A 19,459-nucleotide genomic window follows, 5' to 3' on the forward strand; every position below is an offset into this window, starting at 1 on the left:
TTATAGCTTCATTTTAACTTGTAATCTCATTATTCTTATCGATCCATACAAAGACAACTTCCTTGGCATGGGCATATACCAGTACAGCAGAGGTTTTGCTCAAAGCGGACACAAGATCTACTATATACAGATTGAATTAAAAATTGGAAATGGACATGAGGGATTTGTCAAAGAGACACCAACCCGTTCAAAAAGCAGGCAACGGCCGAAGGCCACCAATGGGTCATCAATGCAACAAGAAACTCCCAAACACGGATGCGTTCTTCAACTGGCCCCTAAACAAAAATGTACTAGTTTGAACTGATAATGGACGTCACACTAAGCTTCGAAATATACTCAAGAAATTAAAACAAAAAATCATACAAAAATAAGAAAGGACAGAGGCTCCTGACTTGGGACAAGCGCAAAATTGTGGCGGGGTTAAACATGTTTTTGCAATCTCAACCCTCCCCCTGCGTGAACAGATCAAATCTTGTAGAAAGTTGGATAACATCATACCGGACCAATGTTGCCTTTCAACCAACCAAAGTCATACGGAAAACTTTTATTGTTTCTGTAGTTAGGTCGACATTGTCTTGGATAAAATTTTGACCCCCAGAAGAAAAATAATGCCATGTAGAATGTATGCCCCATTTTCAATTTTTCTAATCTGTTGATCAGTCAAACTTGTTAAGGTGTGTCCATAAATACGGTGCATTTGTAATGCTAAATCTAAATGAAAAAGAGTTAAAAAGAATAAGACAAAATGATAGAGCTACTGTATACAATATTGGATGTACCTTGGCCTTGTTTAGGCTGTATACATACATGTACATTATAACTATAAATTGACCATATATTTTTAATATTTGTTGAAGCTGATAATATGTTATGTAGTTTTCCCGGCGGCGATCCTCGGGCATAAATTAAGCCCGGTTAACTGATCAAGTAATTAAAGTTGTTAACCAGAATACTTCATTGTGTACTAGAGCACGCCATCTTTAATCGTCGAAATGTTAGTAAAAGCTGTTTTATGATCAGAATAAAATAGCTCTTTACTTTCCGACTTCAAATTTTGTAGCAAATATTAAGCGATGCAAGCTCGATGGTATAAAGATTTAATATTAAAATTATCATGAGTTATTTTGTAAATCAGATCATTACGTCCACTTTTATTTTTGTCCATCTGATGAGTTAAGCCTTTTTCAACTGATTTTTATAGTTCGTTCTTATGTTGTACTGTTATACCACTGTCCCAGGTTAGGGGAGGGTTGGGATCCCGCTAACATGTTTAACCCCGCAACATTATTTACGTATGTGCCTGTCCCAAGTCAGGAGCCTGTAATTCAGTGGTTGTCGTTTGTTTATGTGTTACATAGTTGTTTTTCGTTATTTTTTTTACATAAATAAGGCCGTTAGTTTTCTCGTTTGAATTGTTTTACATTGTCTTATCGGGGCCATTTAAAGTTGACTATGCGGTATGGGCTTTGCTCATTGTTGAAGACCGTACGGTGACCTATAGTTGTTAATGTTTGTGTCATTTTGGTCTTTTATGGATAGTTGTCACATTGGCAATCATACCACATCTTCTTTTTTATATATTGTAGGATATATGTATTAACACTCAATAAAGCTTGAGTTTTCTACTCAGAGGATACCTTATGAAGTTGTGTAACTTGCTTATATGCTTTATACATTTGCAAAATATATAAACAGACAAATCAGAATGAGTTGTAGATCTACTGCCCTCATTGATATATGAGAAGAGACTGGTCGGTAGAATTGGTACATGTAGTACAAAGTCTTTGTACAGACAAAACAGGAGATGATAGGTTGTGCTTACTTTTGAAATATTTAAAGCAACTCTTATGATATTTTGTATTTTCAAATGGAATGTTTTCATTTTTTTCATATTCATCGACCAGTCTTCTGTAAACTTCATCTTTTCGTTTTCCCACTGCTGCAATACAACTGTATCTTCATTTAAGTGTTTAACTACATAGTTTCTATGTAGTAAATACATGACAGACTATGCATCTGTGTCAATCAATGGATAGTTTTAGCTCTTAAGCATAGGAAGGGTTTCATTGTGAACTGGACTGTGAAAATTTGACACGACTCGGAAGATTTTCTACAATTTTCCGATACGATTCCTTTTTTAGAAATGAGTGAATTCTACAGAACTCAAAAACTATGTTTTACTTTGATTTGATCTTAATTTCGGACGATTTTATATCTATTTAAGCTACACTGAAGTTCAAGATAGAAATAGAACCGTTTAAATATGATTTATCGTACTCTAATAGCACTATTAAGTACACGGAAATCGACTAATATATTCAGTAAAAAACGATAACGAAATAGATGAGGGATTCCGGAAACTATAGTGATGTTACCCAACATCATAAAATTACAGAGATTCGTGATTTTAAGAAATATTGAGATAAAGTCTTGATCTTGAATGAAAAAAAGGTAACTGATGACTGATTTGGTGTGTTCTAAAACGGATAGAGTGCAAAAGCATTTAATAAAAAATTTAATTGTAGATCCGAAAAGGTCAGGATTATGAACATTTTCGTACAAAATGTTAAATATTTAGAAGGAATGCAAAAGCATGCGGAGTTATAGTTGTAAATATTGTTTTTCATTATTTTAAGAATCTAATTCACTTAATTATTCTGTCTCAAAGAAGAGAAACGACGAATTTCTTTTGCTTGAAAAACATGTCGTAATTATATAATTTTCAACTAATTTCTGAAATAAACGTCAATTTTACAAAAACTGCACCGTACGATTTTGTGACGACCGGGCAAAAATCAAAGTTAAATCATTATTCTTTCATTTAAAAAAGAAATTAGCCGTGTGTTAGGTGGGTGCATTAAAGTCCTTAAATACGTCTTTTTTCAAATATTACACTCGCCTACTTGTGATCAATTTATTTGGCAACCGTCAATGGCAGTCAGCAGGGTTAAAGAACATCAGTTGTTCTACGTGTAAGTCAAATGCGTTTTGTTAAAATATACTTTTTCACTTTTTTGGTCTTTTGCAAAATGTTGTTTGTGCTGTATTTAGGCCCCTCTACAACGAAATTTGTTTTACATGCACACGTATAAAAATTGCGGTTTTTATCCAACGCAATCATAGATTTGAACGTTGATTTCAATTTAGACTTATTGCCATTTGATACTATATTGAATTGTGTGGGTTTTTTTTTCTGTATGTCCTCCATAGACAGTTCTTTATGGTTGATCATTGTCATAACTAAATGCAACTTATCACCGAATGTGTAAATGTCGCTTATCACCAGGACCCAGTGTAGTGGTCTATGGAACGTTGTTTTTCTGTTTTCTTTCGACTATGGTGTTGTCTGTCGATTTTATTCTAATGACTGGTGCCACATATGAAGGAAACTGCTTACCCTTCTGGAGCACGAGATCACCCCCAGATTTTGGTTGGGTTTGTGATGCTTAGTCTTAGTTTTCTATTATGAGTCGTATGTACTATTATTTTTCTGTTGTTTTTTTCTTTTTTAACATGGGCGTTATCAGTTTACTTTTGATCTATGAGTTTGAATGTCTCTCTGGTATCTTTTGCTCCTCGTTTGTATTGTACTTGATACTTTCTTTGCCTTTCTTATTGAAAAAATCTGATGAAATAAGTATTCATTTGCATTTCTTCACTCATCTCTTTTCTCTTTTAAATTGAAGATTTGTTTCGCTTTTATGCTATATTTGCATAATGATATCAATGCTTTTGCCAAAATAAGAATAGTTATTTGTCGTTAAATTGCTGTCTTATTGACATTTACCTTACATTTTCATTTGGGAATTTTAATATAGAAGGGTAGATTCATAGACTTTAGCAAAATAAATTCCATTAAAATTATTGTATGTAAACCAATCAAGATTTATTTCTTAGTTAACACCAATGTTTCATGCTTCTCGAAACATTTTTTTTTAAAACCAAGCATCGACATGCAAGAGAATAAAAAACGAAAATGAGGTCTAGGAATTGAATGCAAAAACATGAAAAAGTTGAACATTCTCGAAACTTTTCATTAAAATTCGTTAGCGTACACATTCAATTATGATTTCTTTGTTCTCATGGATGTGTTCAAAACATATACTATACCTAAACGTATAATCTGTTTTTTAACTTTGTCTAACTTCGATGTTTTCCAGCACCAAATTAGTAGACCTGAAGTGTAATTAAGTAACTAAGATTATTTGTTTCTGTTTTAAACGACGCATGTAATTGGAACATTAAAGCTTGAAAATTGAAATTGTAAATAAAGGCAGAGACAAAACAAGTAAAAAAACAATAAACAAATAATAAATGATCGTTATGCGTCCGATGAGTGTAAAATTCAGAAGCCAAGTCATAATTAGAGGCTTAAAGAGCATGTGTCTCTCACCTGGATAATCGTGTATCCGCAACAAGTGTGTTTATACACTACTATAGACTAAAATATAATTGAAGACTAATGTTTTTTATCTTGAGTTGCCGATAAGAAAAATATGTTTACGTGTTATCTTTATCATCTAGAGATATTTGTTTCCAAAATTCCAAAATAAGAATATATAGTGATTTTAGCGCTAAGTAACAGTCATAATAATGTCTACATTAACAGCCATTTCATGTTTTAACATTAATGTATCATCAATGATTGAACATTAATGTACTACCAATAAAGTCTGAATTATTAACGTTACTCAAATAATGTCATAACAATCTCAAACATTGTTGTGAAGAATACAAAAAAAAGCCAAAACCCAATGACTGTCATTCCCTGTTACAAGTTTAAAAGAATAAGCCTTGCAATTTTCCGAGTGTGTTGATCTTAGCCATATATAATGTTGACATAAACTTGATCTAGAAATGCCTTTTATGCAAATGGTAGTGTGACTTGAACGTCGTGACTTTGAAACACTATTAGACATGTTCCAGTCCTAATGGTTTGAGAATTTCCCACAAAATGTCCAATTTTTATAGGACACTAATTTTTCATTGAATTTATCTTTCATTTTTTCAGGGGTGAATACTTTTTTTTGTTTGCTATTTGTTATTCTTGTCCAAAAAATCCATGAATATATCCCGCTGCAAATTTTTGCACCTGTCCTAAGTCAGGTTCTGATGTACAGTAGTTGTCGTTTGTTTATGTTTTTAAACGTGTTTCTCGTTTCTCGTTTTTTATATAGATTAGACCGTTGGTTTTCGCGTTTGAATGGTTTTACACTAGTAATTTTTGGGCCCTTTATAGCTTTTTGTTCGGTGTGAGCCAAGGCTCCGTGTTGATGGCCGTACATTGACCTATAATGGTTTACTTTTATAAATTGTTATTTGGATGGAGAGTTGTCTCATTGGCACTCACACCACATCTTCCTATATCTATATATGGACGATTTAAAACTACATAATAAAATAATGATGGTGCATTAATTTTGCAGATTTCTTTTCAATTGATAAGAATCGTTAACTTATTACCACTCTTACGTTTTCATGAGGAGGAAAAAGACAATTAACACATCAAGGAGCAATAATGGATCCTTTAATGTTATCAAAATTGCTATGGTTGACACTACGGATTTGGTAATCGTCGTATTGTCTTGTACGTGTATCTTGAAATATTCCAGGCATGTTTCATATACGATAAATTCTATACAGATATAGGATGATGTGGTGTGAGTGCCAATGAGACAACTATATTATGATTCTATTACTGGTTTTGCCATTTGTCATTTGCAACATGATATCAATTTAGAATCAGACATACAAAGGGTTTTTATCAATTATAAGATATGCCTACCCTGGTTAACATCATGTTTTTTATCATTTTGATCCCTCGAAATTGTTTTATTTCAACGATTGATAATTATAACATTGACTAAATATTTTTTAACCTGACATTGGTATACTGCTCCATTTATAACTATACCTTTCATATACATCGTATACATGTAAAAATGTATTTTTTAAGACAAATATGAAACTTACCTGTCATTATGGACACTAAAATCGGGACAATCACTTGTACTGCTATTCTAGACCGTACTTCTACATTGTAAAACATTTAAGCAATTTTGTTAATATTTGATCATAAATAAATGGATGAAATGATTTCTTCTGGTAGCTTTATTAAATGTTTCATTGCGTTGAATTATTTAAACTGCATTTTTTCTACAATTCATACAATGAGAATTCTTGACATATTACATAAGTAAAACTTTAATGGAATTAAAAAATTCATGTATTGTATACTAAAATTATGAAATACTAAAAAAGTTGAAATGAAAACAGCAGTAGGTGTATAGAAATATAATGTATTTGCTATTCTGCATGTTAATTTTCTTTTTCGTTTCCTTTTTGTTGTAGTCCATATTAAAAGACTTGATTGCAGACTTTTACCTGTTACGAGAAAAAGGACTATCCCCTTTTTTGGTACATCCCAAGTTTAAAAGCGTGATCATGGATGTATTATACTTATAATAATACTTCAAAGGTTATATCAATACTATTTCAAGCACTTTTTAGTTGGGTTTGTGTTGCTCGGTCTATGGTTTTCTATGTAGTGTTTTGAATACTATAAATTGTCTGTTTGTCCGTTTGTTTGTTTGTTTTTCTCTTTTTATTTTAGCCATGGCGTTGTCAGTTTATTTTCGTCTTATGCGTTTGAATGACCCTCAGGTATTTTTTCTAGCATTATATTTTGTTTTGGGGACAATGATATTATGTGTTGTTTGACCAATGATTTCTGGTATTTTTTATCAACATTACTATCAAATAGGATATAAGAACGTAACTTTCGTCCAAAATCAGTCTTTAAACAGGTAAAACTGGTATGTTTTTGTTTTATCTTATTCCCTTTTGTTCTGTACTTTTTAGGTTTTTGATATTAGCCGTTGAACTAAGCATAACATATCTGTTTATATACATCTTAATGTATATGCAAAATTAGGCCAATCCAATCAAAATCAAAAAACAAATCAAAAAAACAAATCAAAATCAAAAATGTTAAGTAGCACACATACGAGAAGATATTGATGAATAATGGAGCCAATATTGCTAATATGCATATTACTCTTCACACAATCTTTTTTTTATAACTAATCAATAAAATGGAATATGAATTATGAAACTTTGAACATTATTTATTTTGTTGCAAATAATAGTTGCAGAATTGTAATAATAATGAGGTTTTAGGTGATGTATTATACAAACTGATGTACAAACTCACTCGATAAAGTATTATTTAAAGTCATTTGGTACGATAACGTACATTAGTAACGATTTTGCATAAAAAAGCAATTCAGCGTAAAGAAAACTACTGCACCTGTTTCTCATTCTTCTAAATATAAAAAAAAAACGTATCGGAACTGCCACCAAGATGAAATATAACTTGGATCAACTTACTTTTGAACTTTTTTTGGATTCGAGCGTCACTGATGACTCTTTTGAAGACGAAACGCGCGTCTGGCATTTAGTCCTTGTATCTATGATGAGTTTATTTACTATGTTACTTAAAATATGTACTTGTATTATGCAGTTTTGAATATAATTCATAAAAGTTTAGAATTTAGGTAGTATGTCTTAGAAAGAAAGATAATATCACCGTTGAAAAGGAGATTATTAGTTACATAGTGTGCTAGTGACCCAATACGGTATATTTGGGGTCAGTAAAACGAAGCTCGAATTCCCATATGGAATTTACTGACCCCATATATACCGTATTAGGTCACTAGCACACTATGTAACGAATTTATTTTACCGACTATCTTTAGTGTGAAATTTAGACTAGTGACCTATCAAAATGAGCAAGCCTAGTCTTCAATACTGTTAGCATTTAGAAAGTACTTTCATTGATCCTATAAAAACAGATGCCAGCAATAACAACTTAATAGGTTTAAATGTGTTTTATGAATTTATTTCAATCCTAAACATCAATTTCTTCGTCTGTTGAAACCTTTAAGATTTTTCTCAGAACCGTTTTGTTTTTATAACGGGACACAACACAACTACTAACCGTGTATGAAATAAGCCCCGTCTCCCTTCTTACCTAATATGGAAAAAAGTAAAATCACAAAAATACTGAACTTAGAGGAAGATCAATTGGGAAAGTCCATAATCACATGGCAACATCAAATAACAAAACGCATCAAAAACGAATGGACAAAAACTGTCATATATCTGACTTGGTACAGGCATTTTCAAATGTAGAAAATGGTGGATTAAACCTGGTTATATAAAGGGACGTAGATCCACTACTAACCGTGTATGAAATAAGCCCCGCCTCCCTACTAACCTAATATCAAATATACACCGTCTCCACGTGGACGCTTTTAAGCAGTCATATTCCTAGAAATGTATAGGAGATAAGATAATAACAATTGTCCGAAAATGAAGTATAAAAAATGATATGTAATGTGATTTAGTAATATTTAAAAAATTATTTATGCTTATATCTCATTCAAATTTCGGAATCAAATCATCTAAAAGATAATTAATTTGTAAGCAAGGTCAAAATGTCCTATCTATTAAAAGGGGTTAGTTTAGGAGATCGCAGCTATTTGTCGGTGATTGATGCTCAATTAGAACTCGGTTTTGATTAAGAATGTCCCTTAAATGTTTTGGGATAATTACTTATATTTTGACACCAAATATCAAACTAGCAGTTGTGTGTCACTTCTAGGCATTTAAATGCTTCCAAATATGTCTTATAAGTCTTTATGGTTTTTTTTAACATAATGCAATTTGCTCTTCTAGATATCAGGTTTTATGAAATACTTTAACATAGACCTTATCGCTTTTTGGAAATCTGCGCCGCTTTTACCGAAAATTTGCACCTCTTGAAAAATTGACGTCATACAAAAATCTTTCGATACTTTAACGCTTCAGATATTTTATAAGTTGGCGTCAAAATTTTACGTGGACCTTTTTGATGTCCAGTAGTGGCGAACGAATAGTGATTAGGAATATTGTTGAAGTATTTTCTCCCTTGTCTTTATTATATTATTTACCATTTTTTTGGTCAATATCCTTGATAGATTGTTGAACTTGATCGCCGTTTTGACTGAAATAAAAAGTAACACAATAATACTCAGATATTAAATTGCTCATTGCTACACTTACCCACGTGAAGAAAATTAGACTTTGAGGTATTGGTGTAAACTTTTCCCAAATGACTTGTTAGAGGCAAAACAGGTGTCAGTAAAAGTTAGTCTATGAAAAGGTATGTACTATGAAGTCTAGTGCGAGGAGCTTGTCCCGAGAATTTAATCTAATATTATATACCTTTTCATAAATTTACTCACAAATATCAAAGAAAAGTATGAGTTTTCATAAGCCCTTTGACTCTAGAAGGAGAAGGAGACAGATGTTGGTGTAAGTCTTTGTTGATGAAAAGCGGTGTTTTAATTAATGTCGACTCTACATGGTAAGATGATAGAACAAATATACCAAAAGCAGGCATGTATGATTCAATAGCAGAGAAAGCTTGAAGTGTTTTGAAAACATTTCAATTTCACAGTCTAATTAAAACTCAAATAGATTTGAAAAAATAGATATATTTGCCCATAGATTGCATAGCGGAAGGGCATAAACAAATCAAATATAAAAGGTTTTGTGGAATTTTTTCCCGATATCAAATATTACATCATTTCAAGCAATTTTAGTAGACAAGAGTTTAAGTGTGTGCGAATTCATATTAGAGTGAAAGAAGGCATGCGTATATATCTGAATATCAATCAGGTTGGTTTTGTGTTTGATATAAATATGAAGATGTGATACGATTGCTAATGAGACAACTATCAACCAAGTCCCAATGTATAAAAACAAATATTGCCCACAAGCTGTCTTTTCTGAATCTTTGTGTAAAAGCTTCCTTTCTCATTGACATTTACTTAGGAATTTTCCAATTCATAATCCAGTTAAGGGATAACAAAAAAGAATGAAAAATATGCAAACTGACAGCTTTGTATTTTGAATATTTTGAACAATTTGTGCAAAAATTGTGTAAGTTTATATCAAGAAAGATTTTGGAATCTTTATCACTAGTTTGATAGTAGTGATAGTGGATTGTTTGTCCTCGAAGTAATCATTTGCCAGCTTGCAGTTTCTCAGTACTTTGTTGATTTCATTTACTTGTTATCTCTTTATAATAATGTTTTTTTCAAAAACAAGTTTGCTGTTAATATCTCTAGCAGGCAATTTTATACAAAATCGGAATTACTACGTGGTTGGTTCTTTCGTTTCTGACCTTATTGTGCCTATGAGAGGATCTTGGTTTGCATTCTTAAAGAGGGACGAAAGATACCAGAGGGACAGTCAAACTCGAAAAATCGAGAAAAAAAAACCGACAACGCCATGGCTAAAAATGAAAGAAAACAAACAGACAAACAATAGAACACATGACACAACATAGAAAACGAAAGAATAAGGAACACGAACCCCATCAAAAACTAGGGGTGATCTCAGGTGCTCCAGAATGGTAAGCGGATCCCGCTCCACATGTTGCACTCGTCGTGTTGCTTATGTTATTACAAATCCGGTAAATAGCCTAATTCGGTAGGTCACATTCATGAAAGGGAAGGGGATTGTATTTACGACGTAAGGAACATGTACGATATCATTTGTGAAACGGTTATTCCATAACGGTCAACCAACTCGTGATGGCGTCCATAAAATTTACGAATGGATGATTTCAACTTCACCATTTGGAACTGTTGGTTTAATAGCTTCCTTGTGAGCAGCAACCCTCTATCAAGAAAATCATAATAGGAAATGTAAGCACGGGAATATCGTATCGATTGGGAGATTGATTGAGGTGCTGCTGGAATGTTGCTACTTAGAAATGGAAAGTTAACAATTGGAAAGCTGAAATCATCTCTTTTGTCTTAAAGTTTTGATTTCAACCGACCCTCATTGTCAAAATCTATATGTAAGTCAAGATATGAGGCCGACTTAACTGTATCTGTTGTATCCTTTATCTCTAGTTCAGTTCAATGGGATAGATGCGTTCAACATAGTCACCAAATTTTGAATTATTTAGTGCGGAAAGTAGAGTTAAAGGATATTGCTAACTTCTTATCTTTCTTCCTAAGAAGTTCCTGTATGAGTTCAGCCTCATAATAATAAAGAAACAAGTCGGTAAGAAGAGGGGCACAATTGTTTCCCATTGGAATGCCGACAGTCTGTTGAAAAAAACACGTTGATAACTATTTACCTGTCATTGGCAGATGCGATTTTCGAACAATTCCACTTCCTGTTTTTCATATCGATCTGGGTAGTGCATTGATAATCTGAAATGAGTATTAAACAATAATTTGTATGTGTGATATGTAATTCTACATACAAAACACATTTATTATTTTAAACAAATTAATGACTAAAAGAAAAGAAGTTACACATCACAAAGTAGTTCGTAATTCTTAAAAATATCTTTAATGATTTGTAAATGTCGTGTATCAATTTACATGAAGAGTGCAAGTATTATACTATTTTTATACTAAAATTGTGCTTAACATATTTATTATTATTTACATGTTCATTCATTTATTGGATCAGTAAAAAAGACTGTAGTCTGTACTATTCTGCACAAAACAATAATGCATGCAAACCCTGCACAAAACAATAATGCATGCAAACCCTGTACAAAACAATAATGCAAACGACACCGTCACAGTTTACATTTATATCTATCTGTCTTTAAGATAAAATCATGTTTCATGTTTCAGCTCAACAATAAGCACAAAGCGGATAACAATTTAAAGTGTAACATTACACATTCTTATAATAAATATAATATGTTACATTACTTTGTATTCATATACTGTGTGATACTTCAGTACTTTTCATCAGATCTTTTGTTATTTGCATTTTAAAATGACTGAAATAATATTTTATAAATCATTTATCGGAACGTTTTCACAAATGACAGTAACTAGTTAAACTTTAAAAAATTATACCACATCAAATGGAACTGCTGTTCATTTTGGTATGTGTCATAACGCAGCCTATGTTGTTATCACGTCAACTTTGTCCAATTTGGAGTATAAGAACGTTACCTTCTGAGCTTTTTGGAATATTTAAAAAAAAAAAACGTAAATAAAGCCGACATATACAAAAATTGGACTAAATCAACATATTCAATCTCAGAACCTCAGGTTTAACCAATCCATGATTAGCCAGAAGAGAAAAGGCAAATGCGAGAAAAACGTCAATGGAATTAATTCCGCACGGAGATAAAATTACTCCCGATTTATGGCAGATTCAAACGAACAGAAAGTTCAATTGATCGATGAATATATTGAACAAGAAATTTATAACGCGATAATAAGATTAAACTATTGAAAGAAGAGTGCAGATTATACCATGCCTATAACGATGGGAGAAGAGTGACGATTGATTTTAAAATTACTGAACAGAATTTGAACAAGAATAATTTTCAGAACTATTTTTTGAAGTAAATGAAATCAAATTATATGCCCGAGTATACTTGGTTAAACCTTAAATTATTATAATCTAATACAAGGTTTTCACATTCATAATTAATTGAAATCGATGCTGATTAAATTGATATCTAGTTTTTTTGTTTTTTACAAATATGCAAGGGTAAAAATCTGAAGAATCAAATATGACTTGAAACATCATATTTCGTTGAAGTATTAATTGTTTCAAGAAAGTTTAAAAACTATGTCCTGCACATTAAAACAGTGTTGAATAAAGGCAACAGTAGTGTACCGCTGTTCAAAACTCATAAATCCATGGACAAAAAACAAAATTCGCGGTAACAAACTAAAACCGAGGGAAACGCATTAAATATAAGAGGAGAACAACGACATAACACTAAAATGTAACACACATAGACAAAAATTGAATGAGTATATGATAATGATAATTATTCACATATTCATCAATCATTTAAGTGTAAAATACGTTCTTTAAAAAATCGTTTTTCTTTATCATCTTAATACAAAGGTAATTTGTTATGGTTCTGTTATTCTGTTACCAATCATCTATAGATCTTCATAGTAACGATTATTCTACATATTACTTGGTAACGGAAAAAAGTAGTTTATCTGTTTATGCTATTTGATGGAAGATTAAACTGTTGTACTTCCATATTGTTGTGTTAAACTTTTGCATTAATATGCACATAAAGATAAGACAAAAAATCTTTGATTTATTGATATTTACTTATTTCATTGCAATGCAATGGAAATGGAAAAAACAAAGTGGAGTGTTGGAAACTATCTAGATAGTTATTCTAATTATATTATATATGAAACAGTCGTTAAAAGCAGCCTTATATACAGATACTGAGGTCGAATTAATGTAAATGTATTACAGAAATGGGATAGTAGTTTAAAAAACTTGACCTGGTTGTAAGTTCTGACTTTCCTTTGTTCCTGATGCATTGACTCACCTGGTGACAATGTTTTCCCTGATGGACAAACCTCTCTGAAACAAGAGCAATCATCAACTAATGGACTACAGTAGCATTTGTCTTTCGGTAAATTGATGAACGAATATCCTTTCGTGTAATCACACAAGCATTTTGTGTCTACCAAAGAAGTTTTTTTCTTAATTTCTTGTGCAGCAATTTGACCTTCCTGTGCACATTTGAACTTTTGGAAAACACAGTCACTGTTTCCAACTGTTGTAAAGTCTATCGGCTGAAACCTGTCTGGCCTGCATTTTGCCGTATCAAAGTTGTTCCTGTTTATGGTAGACTTGTATCCTATTTTAATATAGTAATTTGATGGTTACAAAATATATGTTGATTATTTCAGGTAATATAGTGATGGTTCTAAACGTGTGTTAAAGCCTTCGACTTGCAAAATTTACGGTACATAAGTCACATTTTCATAAAATTAAAATATAAGTACACACAAATGTGGATTCAGAATCTGGTTGACTGTCAAATTAGTTTTTAAGTAAGTTATAAAGTACAAAAATAAGTACCATTTTTTTTTCTAAATGTAAAAATGTGTTAACTGTGCTTTTTTTCCGGATTTTTAATCTACATTGCAATGCAATGAAATGTGGATAGACAAAATCCGAAAAAAACAAAGTAATAATCTAAACAAACAACAAAGTATTTTTTATTTTATATTTTATTATGAATATTTTAGATTAAAACAACAAAATTATAACCATACCTTCAGTTTCCTTCCTAGAACCATCACATGTCTCTGTATAGAGGGTTTTAGAAGTATCTAAAAGGCATGTGTATTTATTCAGATCGGAACAATAAAGAACTGCTCTGGAATTCCACTGCCCTGAACCGGGACATGACAAATTGAATGCAAGAGAACAGGTCAAAATCTAAGAAATAAATAATAAATCATATCAACATGAGCATTGCTATTATTAATCATTATTCATAATCTTTATTTTTTGTTTCTTCAAATTATATGTTAAAACTGTTAAAGAGATGGTTTTGTTAAGAGCTAGCATTTAACAAAAAATTATTTACTGTCAATAGTAATTTTTTAAATAGAATTGCCATTTACTTCTAACTTTCATTTCGAACTCTTTTAAAATAAACATCAAAGAGTTATTGTGGGAAATGATACAAACGGGGAAAAACTACCACAGTTAACACAATCTTTTTGAATTACGGTGACCGTAATTTACCTATGTTCTTAACATATAATCTATTTAGAATAAGCAGAGGAAAATTGGTGGTGTGGATCGCATCAAGTCCAAACGGTACTCATGCTATAATAATTATATGTTTTCCACGTATACCCTTTCTTGTAATTGCGAAACCGTTTCTCTGATGGTTCTTTTCTGATTTGTTCTGACCCGAAATTGTCAAAAATATCATAAGGACCTACTAGCTACAGTTCCGCAGCTACTTTTTGATATTCCGTCTTCCATATAGACACGTGTTGGTTTATGAAAGATAATGCAATGAATGAACAGTCATCTTGTTTAAATTCACATTAAACTAGCATTGCTTTGAGAGTCTGATTATTAAAAAAACGTCATTAGCTTAGTCGATCATTTTATTCCTAAATTGATTGTCACTACCAGTTACAACGATATGTAAAAAAGAATATCTCAAAAAATATATTCATTAAAAAATAACAATTCACTGTTACATACCGTTATGAAAATAATGCATATTTCTTCTAGCATGATTACATTATAATGATCAGTGTAACTCTCTGTAAAGAAAAAGATAAAGTTCACTGGAACATCAATTAGTGTGATTTAACAGATATATAGCCTTCGATTTTACTTTAACCGTGTGTTTTTTTTCCTCTTCCGTATACCCATGAGGTTTAATTTCCCCTTATGATTATTCACATATGGTTAATTCGTCGACTTTTTATCCGTCTTCAGCTTTATGTGTTTTTGTTTTTATTCACATATTTTTTGGTTTTATATTGATTAAGATTATCATCACAATATTGACTGCTGTTCTACTATTTTGACTTATTCCTACCTATTATGTCTGTTTGTTTTGATGCGACAGTCAAACAAGTGAGAGGTTTAGCTATCTATTAAACAATGTTCAATAAACCATTTTCCCCGTAAAAAAAATGCCTGCACCAAGTCAGGAATATGATAATTGTTATCCATGGGTTTGATATGTTTCAGCTTTATATTTTGCCATTTAAATAGGGACTTTCAGTTTTGAATTTTCCTTGGTGTTCCGTTTTTTTTTTCTTTTACTTTTCTCATAACGATACTTTGTTGGTGCCCCCTCCTCTATTGCAAAATTCTGGACATCATTTAGTTATAAAGTCTAGTTAACTATTTAACATTGATTTTGATTTTTTGTTATCTCTCATAAAATATTAATTGATGAATTAAATTTGACTTGGACTGATATAGTGTAAAGGCCATAGAACGTACGTAATTGTTCAATATTTGTAATTTTTCCCTGTAATACTGTTACTAAGTTGTTGCTTTATTGTGATTTATCTATTTTAAATATTAACTATAAATTAAAAAAGAATATATCATTTTTTAAAGAAATATCGACATTGAAAGTCGTAAAAGCATTGATTTAGTATCACCATAAAGAATGAGTAAACAATAGGTAGGTTAGTGCCGTCGCAGAGCTATTCAAAACTGCAATAAAGTGTCCGTTCCTACTTTAAGATGTAAGTAAAACACAACCAACATATAACAAACAAATGGCAGACACCGGAAATCTAAAAATACCATAGACGTCACGTGGGCAACATTTTGAAATGTGACAAACGGAAAGTGTATATTAGAAGAAGACAATTATTACGAGCAAACAACTAATAACTGAAACGAGATAGAATATACATTCTAGAGCATCCACACAAAACGATGAACCAACCATGCAATTACTATAAAAATAAGAATTATTAAGTGGTACAATTAGCCACAGAGATCAACGGACAAAGGGATGTTCAATTACAGATCATTGTATGATCTTCAAAAATTGACAAAATCCTAGCCGTATAGTAAGTTTAAAACGCAAGAGTATGAAAAATTGGAAATAATTTAATGCCAATAGTAGTATGCTTTGTTTTGTCTGTACTGTACATATTGACGTGTTATCAATGCCGTATAAGCAAAAAGGCCCATATGTACCTTAATTTTAACACAGTTATCCCCATAAATATCATAGATTGATATGGTTTCAAAATTGTGAAAACAGATGTATTTATCTTGTTTGATAGTTTTTCTTTATAGGAGATATAGCTTTATCTTGTTGCCTTGGACTGTGCACGGTGTAGGTACGCGGCTGATAATATTATTATCGCGACAAAGTGCACATCATTTTACCAAACTATTGATCTATACCAATATAATTTGCACTTCAAGCATTATACTATAAAGATATAGATAAAACTTAAAATTATGATTTTAGAATGACATTGATTCATCCCATATTAGTTAATTATAACAGCAAGTAGCTCTGGTATTAATTCAAAACACACTAGTTTACGTGTATTGAGTTGTAGGCCATAAGTCTTTGAATGAATGGACGTTACGTTTCTTCAAGTTTCAGGTTACATATTCTATATCAAGTAAATAGAGACTACAGGTAAGTATGAAATGAAAATCTTTCTCAATTCAACCCCCCCCTTACTTCCCTAATTCGAGATGCTGGATGTGACCAAAACCATTTCATAACAATTATCTTTACAGCCTCGACCCAGCATATGATATAATTGTGTATTGTGTAGATACAAATTAAAACATCCAATTACCACTCATAAAATTTCTTTTTCTTTTTAAACACATATCAATTGCATTAACTAATAACATAAATTAATTAACCCTTCTTCCTATGTTGCTCCTAATGTAGCAATTGCCTTTTAAATAATTAAAACTGCTTGATTCACGCCAAGTGTTTATCTTCCTATCTCAGGTGACACGCTCGTCTAGCTTTGTTTCAACTATGTCTTTGAATGCATATAATTTTACAAATTTGGTGTAGATTGTAGATCTCGGATATATGTAAAATAAAGTACTAGTATAAGCTTCACATTGCATAGCCGAAATGTTTTCTTTTTTAAGACTTTATTCGACCTCTGGATGTCTGTCGGGTTTTCGTTTGATTGCATTAATCTCATATTGATGTATACTATGTGTCTCATTTGCATTACTTCATATGCATGAAGAAACATGAACAAATATGGTAGAATATGAAATTATAAATGGCTGAAACACCACGTGGACATCATTTTAAATATTTTATATTCTGTAAACATGTTACATTGTTTGTATAAAGAATGTGGCGATAAGCAAACTCTTTGTACAATTTTGTAATTTTTGGGTGTTTTCTGCACATCTGACGTATGGGTTAATGTTCCTTGCAAACAAACTGAAACCGAAAGTACTTTTTCACCTTATATTCAAATATTTCTTTTTAAAATGTACAATGTAAATCAGCTCAACCTAGATACAACGATTAAAAAAAGATTAGTTTTGATACAAACCTGTAAAAGTCTTTTCTTGCACATTCACAATTTATAACGCAATCAGTAAGTTGCATTACCTATTTATGAAAACATTACTACACTTTATAGTTTAAAGTGTGTAATCTAGTAAATTGATATAGAGTCATTTAACTGTTTGTTCAAGTAGAAATTTAAAAATAAAATAGCGATTTGTTGTATAGCAATTGGACAAAAAATCAAGATATTGATCGAAAATGAACAAAGAAAAAATATTTTGTGATTTAAAGGGAAATCATTCATTGGGAAAATCAATTGAATTTGTCGTAGAGAATAATTTCCAAAATGACCGTTTGCTTAAAAGACATATACAACTATTATATAAAATTTATTCAATCAAAAGTGTTCTTGAAAAATTTGCACTTTTTTCTTCTAGGTCATGGTTGAAGTTGATACGATTTTTTGGCATTTTTTTATTTTTCATATCACAGATTTTGCCTCATTACTTAAAAGAAAAATCACAAAAGTACTGCATAGTTATCAAAGGTACCAGGATTATAATTTAGTACGCCAGACGCACGTTTCGTCTGAACTCCGAGAAAAATTCAATCTGCAAGTTCCTAATCACATGGCAAAATCAAATGACAAAACACATCAAACAAATGGACAACTGTCATATTCCTTACTTGGTACAGGCATTTTTCATATGTAGAAAATTGTGGATTGAACCTGGTTTTATAGCGCTTAACCTCTCACTTAAAAGCATTGATTTTTTTACTCATGAAAACATAAATGATATAGACATTGCGAAATCTGATGATAGGTCTTTAGAATCTTTTAACTTTTTAACAACGGTGTACTACTGTTGCATTTATCTAAGTCATATCAAACGTCAAACGTCAAATTTAAAAAAAACTCATAATGTTTTACATGCTTCAATGGCTAAATAACATCCTTCATCCTAAAATCTACTGAAATGAACTGCTATTGAATCATTTTCTTTCCATTTTCTATTGCCAATAGCTTTTCCGTATGTAGCGACCTTACGAGATCTATGTTCGTATTTCGGCTAACACACCACATGAGTGCACGGGAAAATCGTGATTTATCTCCCTAGCTTTAATTGACAAGCAGATGTGAGACAAGGCTCTCTCACATAATAACAACAATTGCACTTGAAAACCACCAAATCATTTACACGATTCTTACAAGAGAGAGAAACACATCTAACAGTGTGATGACTTTGAGACCTATTGTTTTCCTGTAGGTATCGATATCATGACAATTTAATGTGTCAGGTAGCGATGTTGCTTTGACGACTTTCGGAGTCGAAGAAATGTTCATTAGATTTCAAAGTCTCAAATCATTATTAATAAATTTTTGTAGAAAAAAAATCAATCATCTCTTGTTTTGTTGATGTGTTCAAAGCGTTTTTCTAGATTAAGCTTCATCGGGAACGACCTACCAATACTTTTGAAAGTGTATAAGTACTTGAGAATCTATTACCTTAAACGTTGTTAAGAATAAATGTTTCTCCAATATTTCTCAGATACAACCCAATACTTTAATCCCTTTCCAAAGTTGCAAGC

The 19,459-nt window shown here is 31.5% G+C and overlaps 1 protein-coding gene across 1 annotated transcript in view; it reads right to left on the minus strand.

The window, feature by feature from the left end:
• The window catches only part of LOC143064177 (uncharacterized), a 47,107-nt gene extending 29,072 nt beyond the window's left edge, over positions 1-18,035 (minus strand). The window contains exons 1-8 of the mRNA XM_076236821.1: positions 17,913-18,035; positions 15,088-15,149; positions 14,136-14,301; positions 13,400-13,714; positions 11,198-11,273; positions 8,994-9,046; positions 5,974-6,033; positions 4,111-4,176 (exon numbers count right to left, since the gene is read on the minus strand). Of these exons, the coding sequence (XP_076092936.1) occupies positions 4,111-4,176; positions 5,974-6,033; positions 8,994-9,046; positions 11,198-11,273; positions 13,400-13,714; positions 14,136-14,301; positions 15,088-15,120 (769 nt within the window). The 5' untranslated portion in view covers positions 15,121-15,149; positions 17,913-18,035. The remainder of the gene's footprint in view (positions 1-4,110; positions 4,177-5,973; positions 6,034-8,993; positions 9,047-11,197; positions 11,274-13,399; positions 13,715-14,135; positions 14,302-15,087; positions 15,150-17,912) is intronic.
• Between the last annotated feature and the right edge of the window lie 1,424 nt (positions 18,036-19,459).

This window comes from Mytilus galloprovincialis, chromosome 2 (assembly GCF_965363235.1).
Source record: "Mytilus galloprovincialis chromosome 2, xbMytGall1.hap1.1, whole genome shotgun sequence".
NCBI lineage: Eukaryota > Metazoa > Mollusca > Bivalvia > Mytilida > Mytilidae > Mytilus > Mytilus galloprovincialis.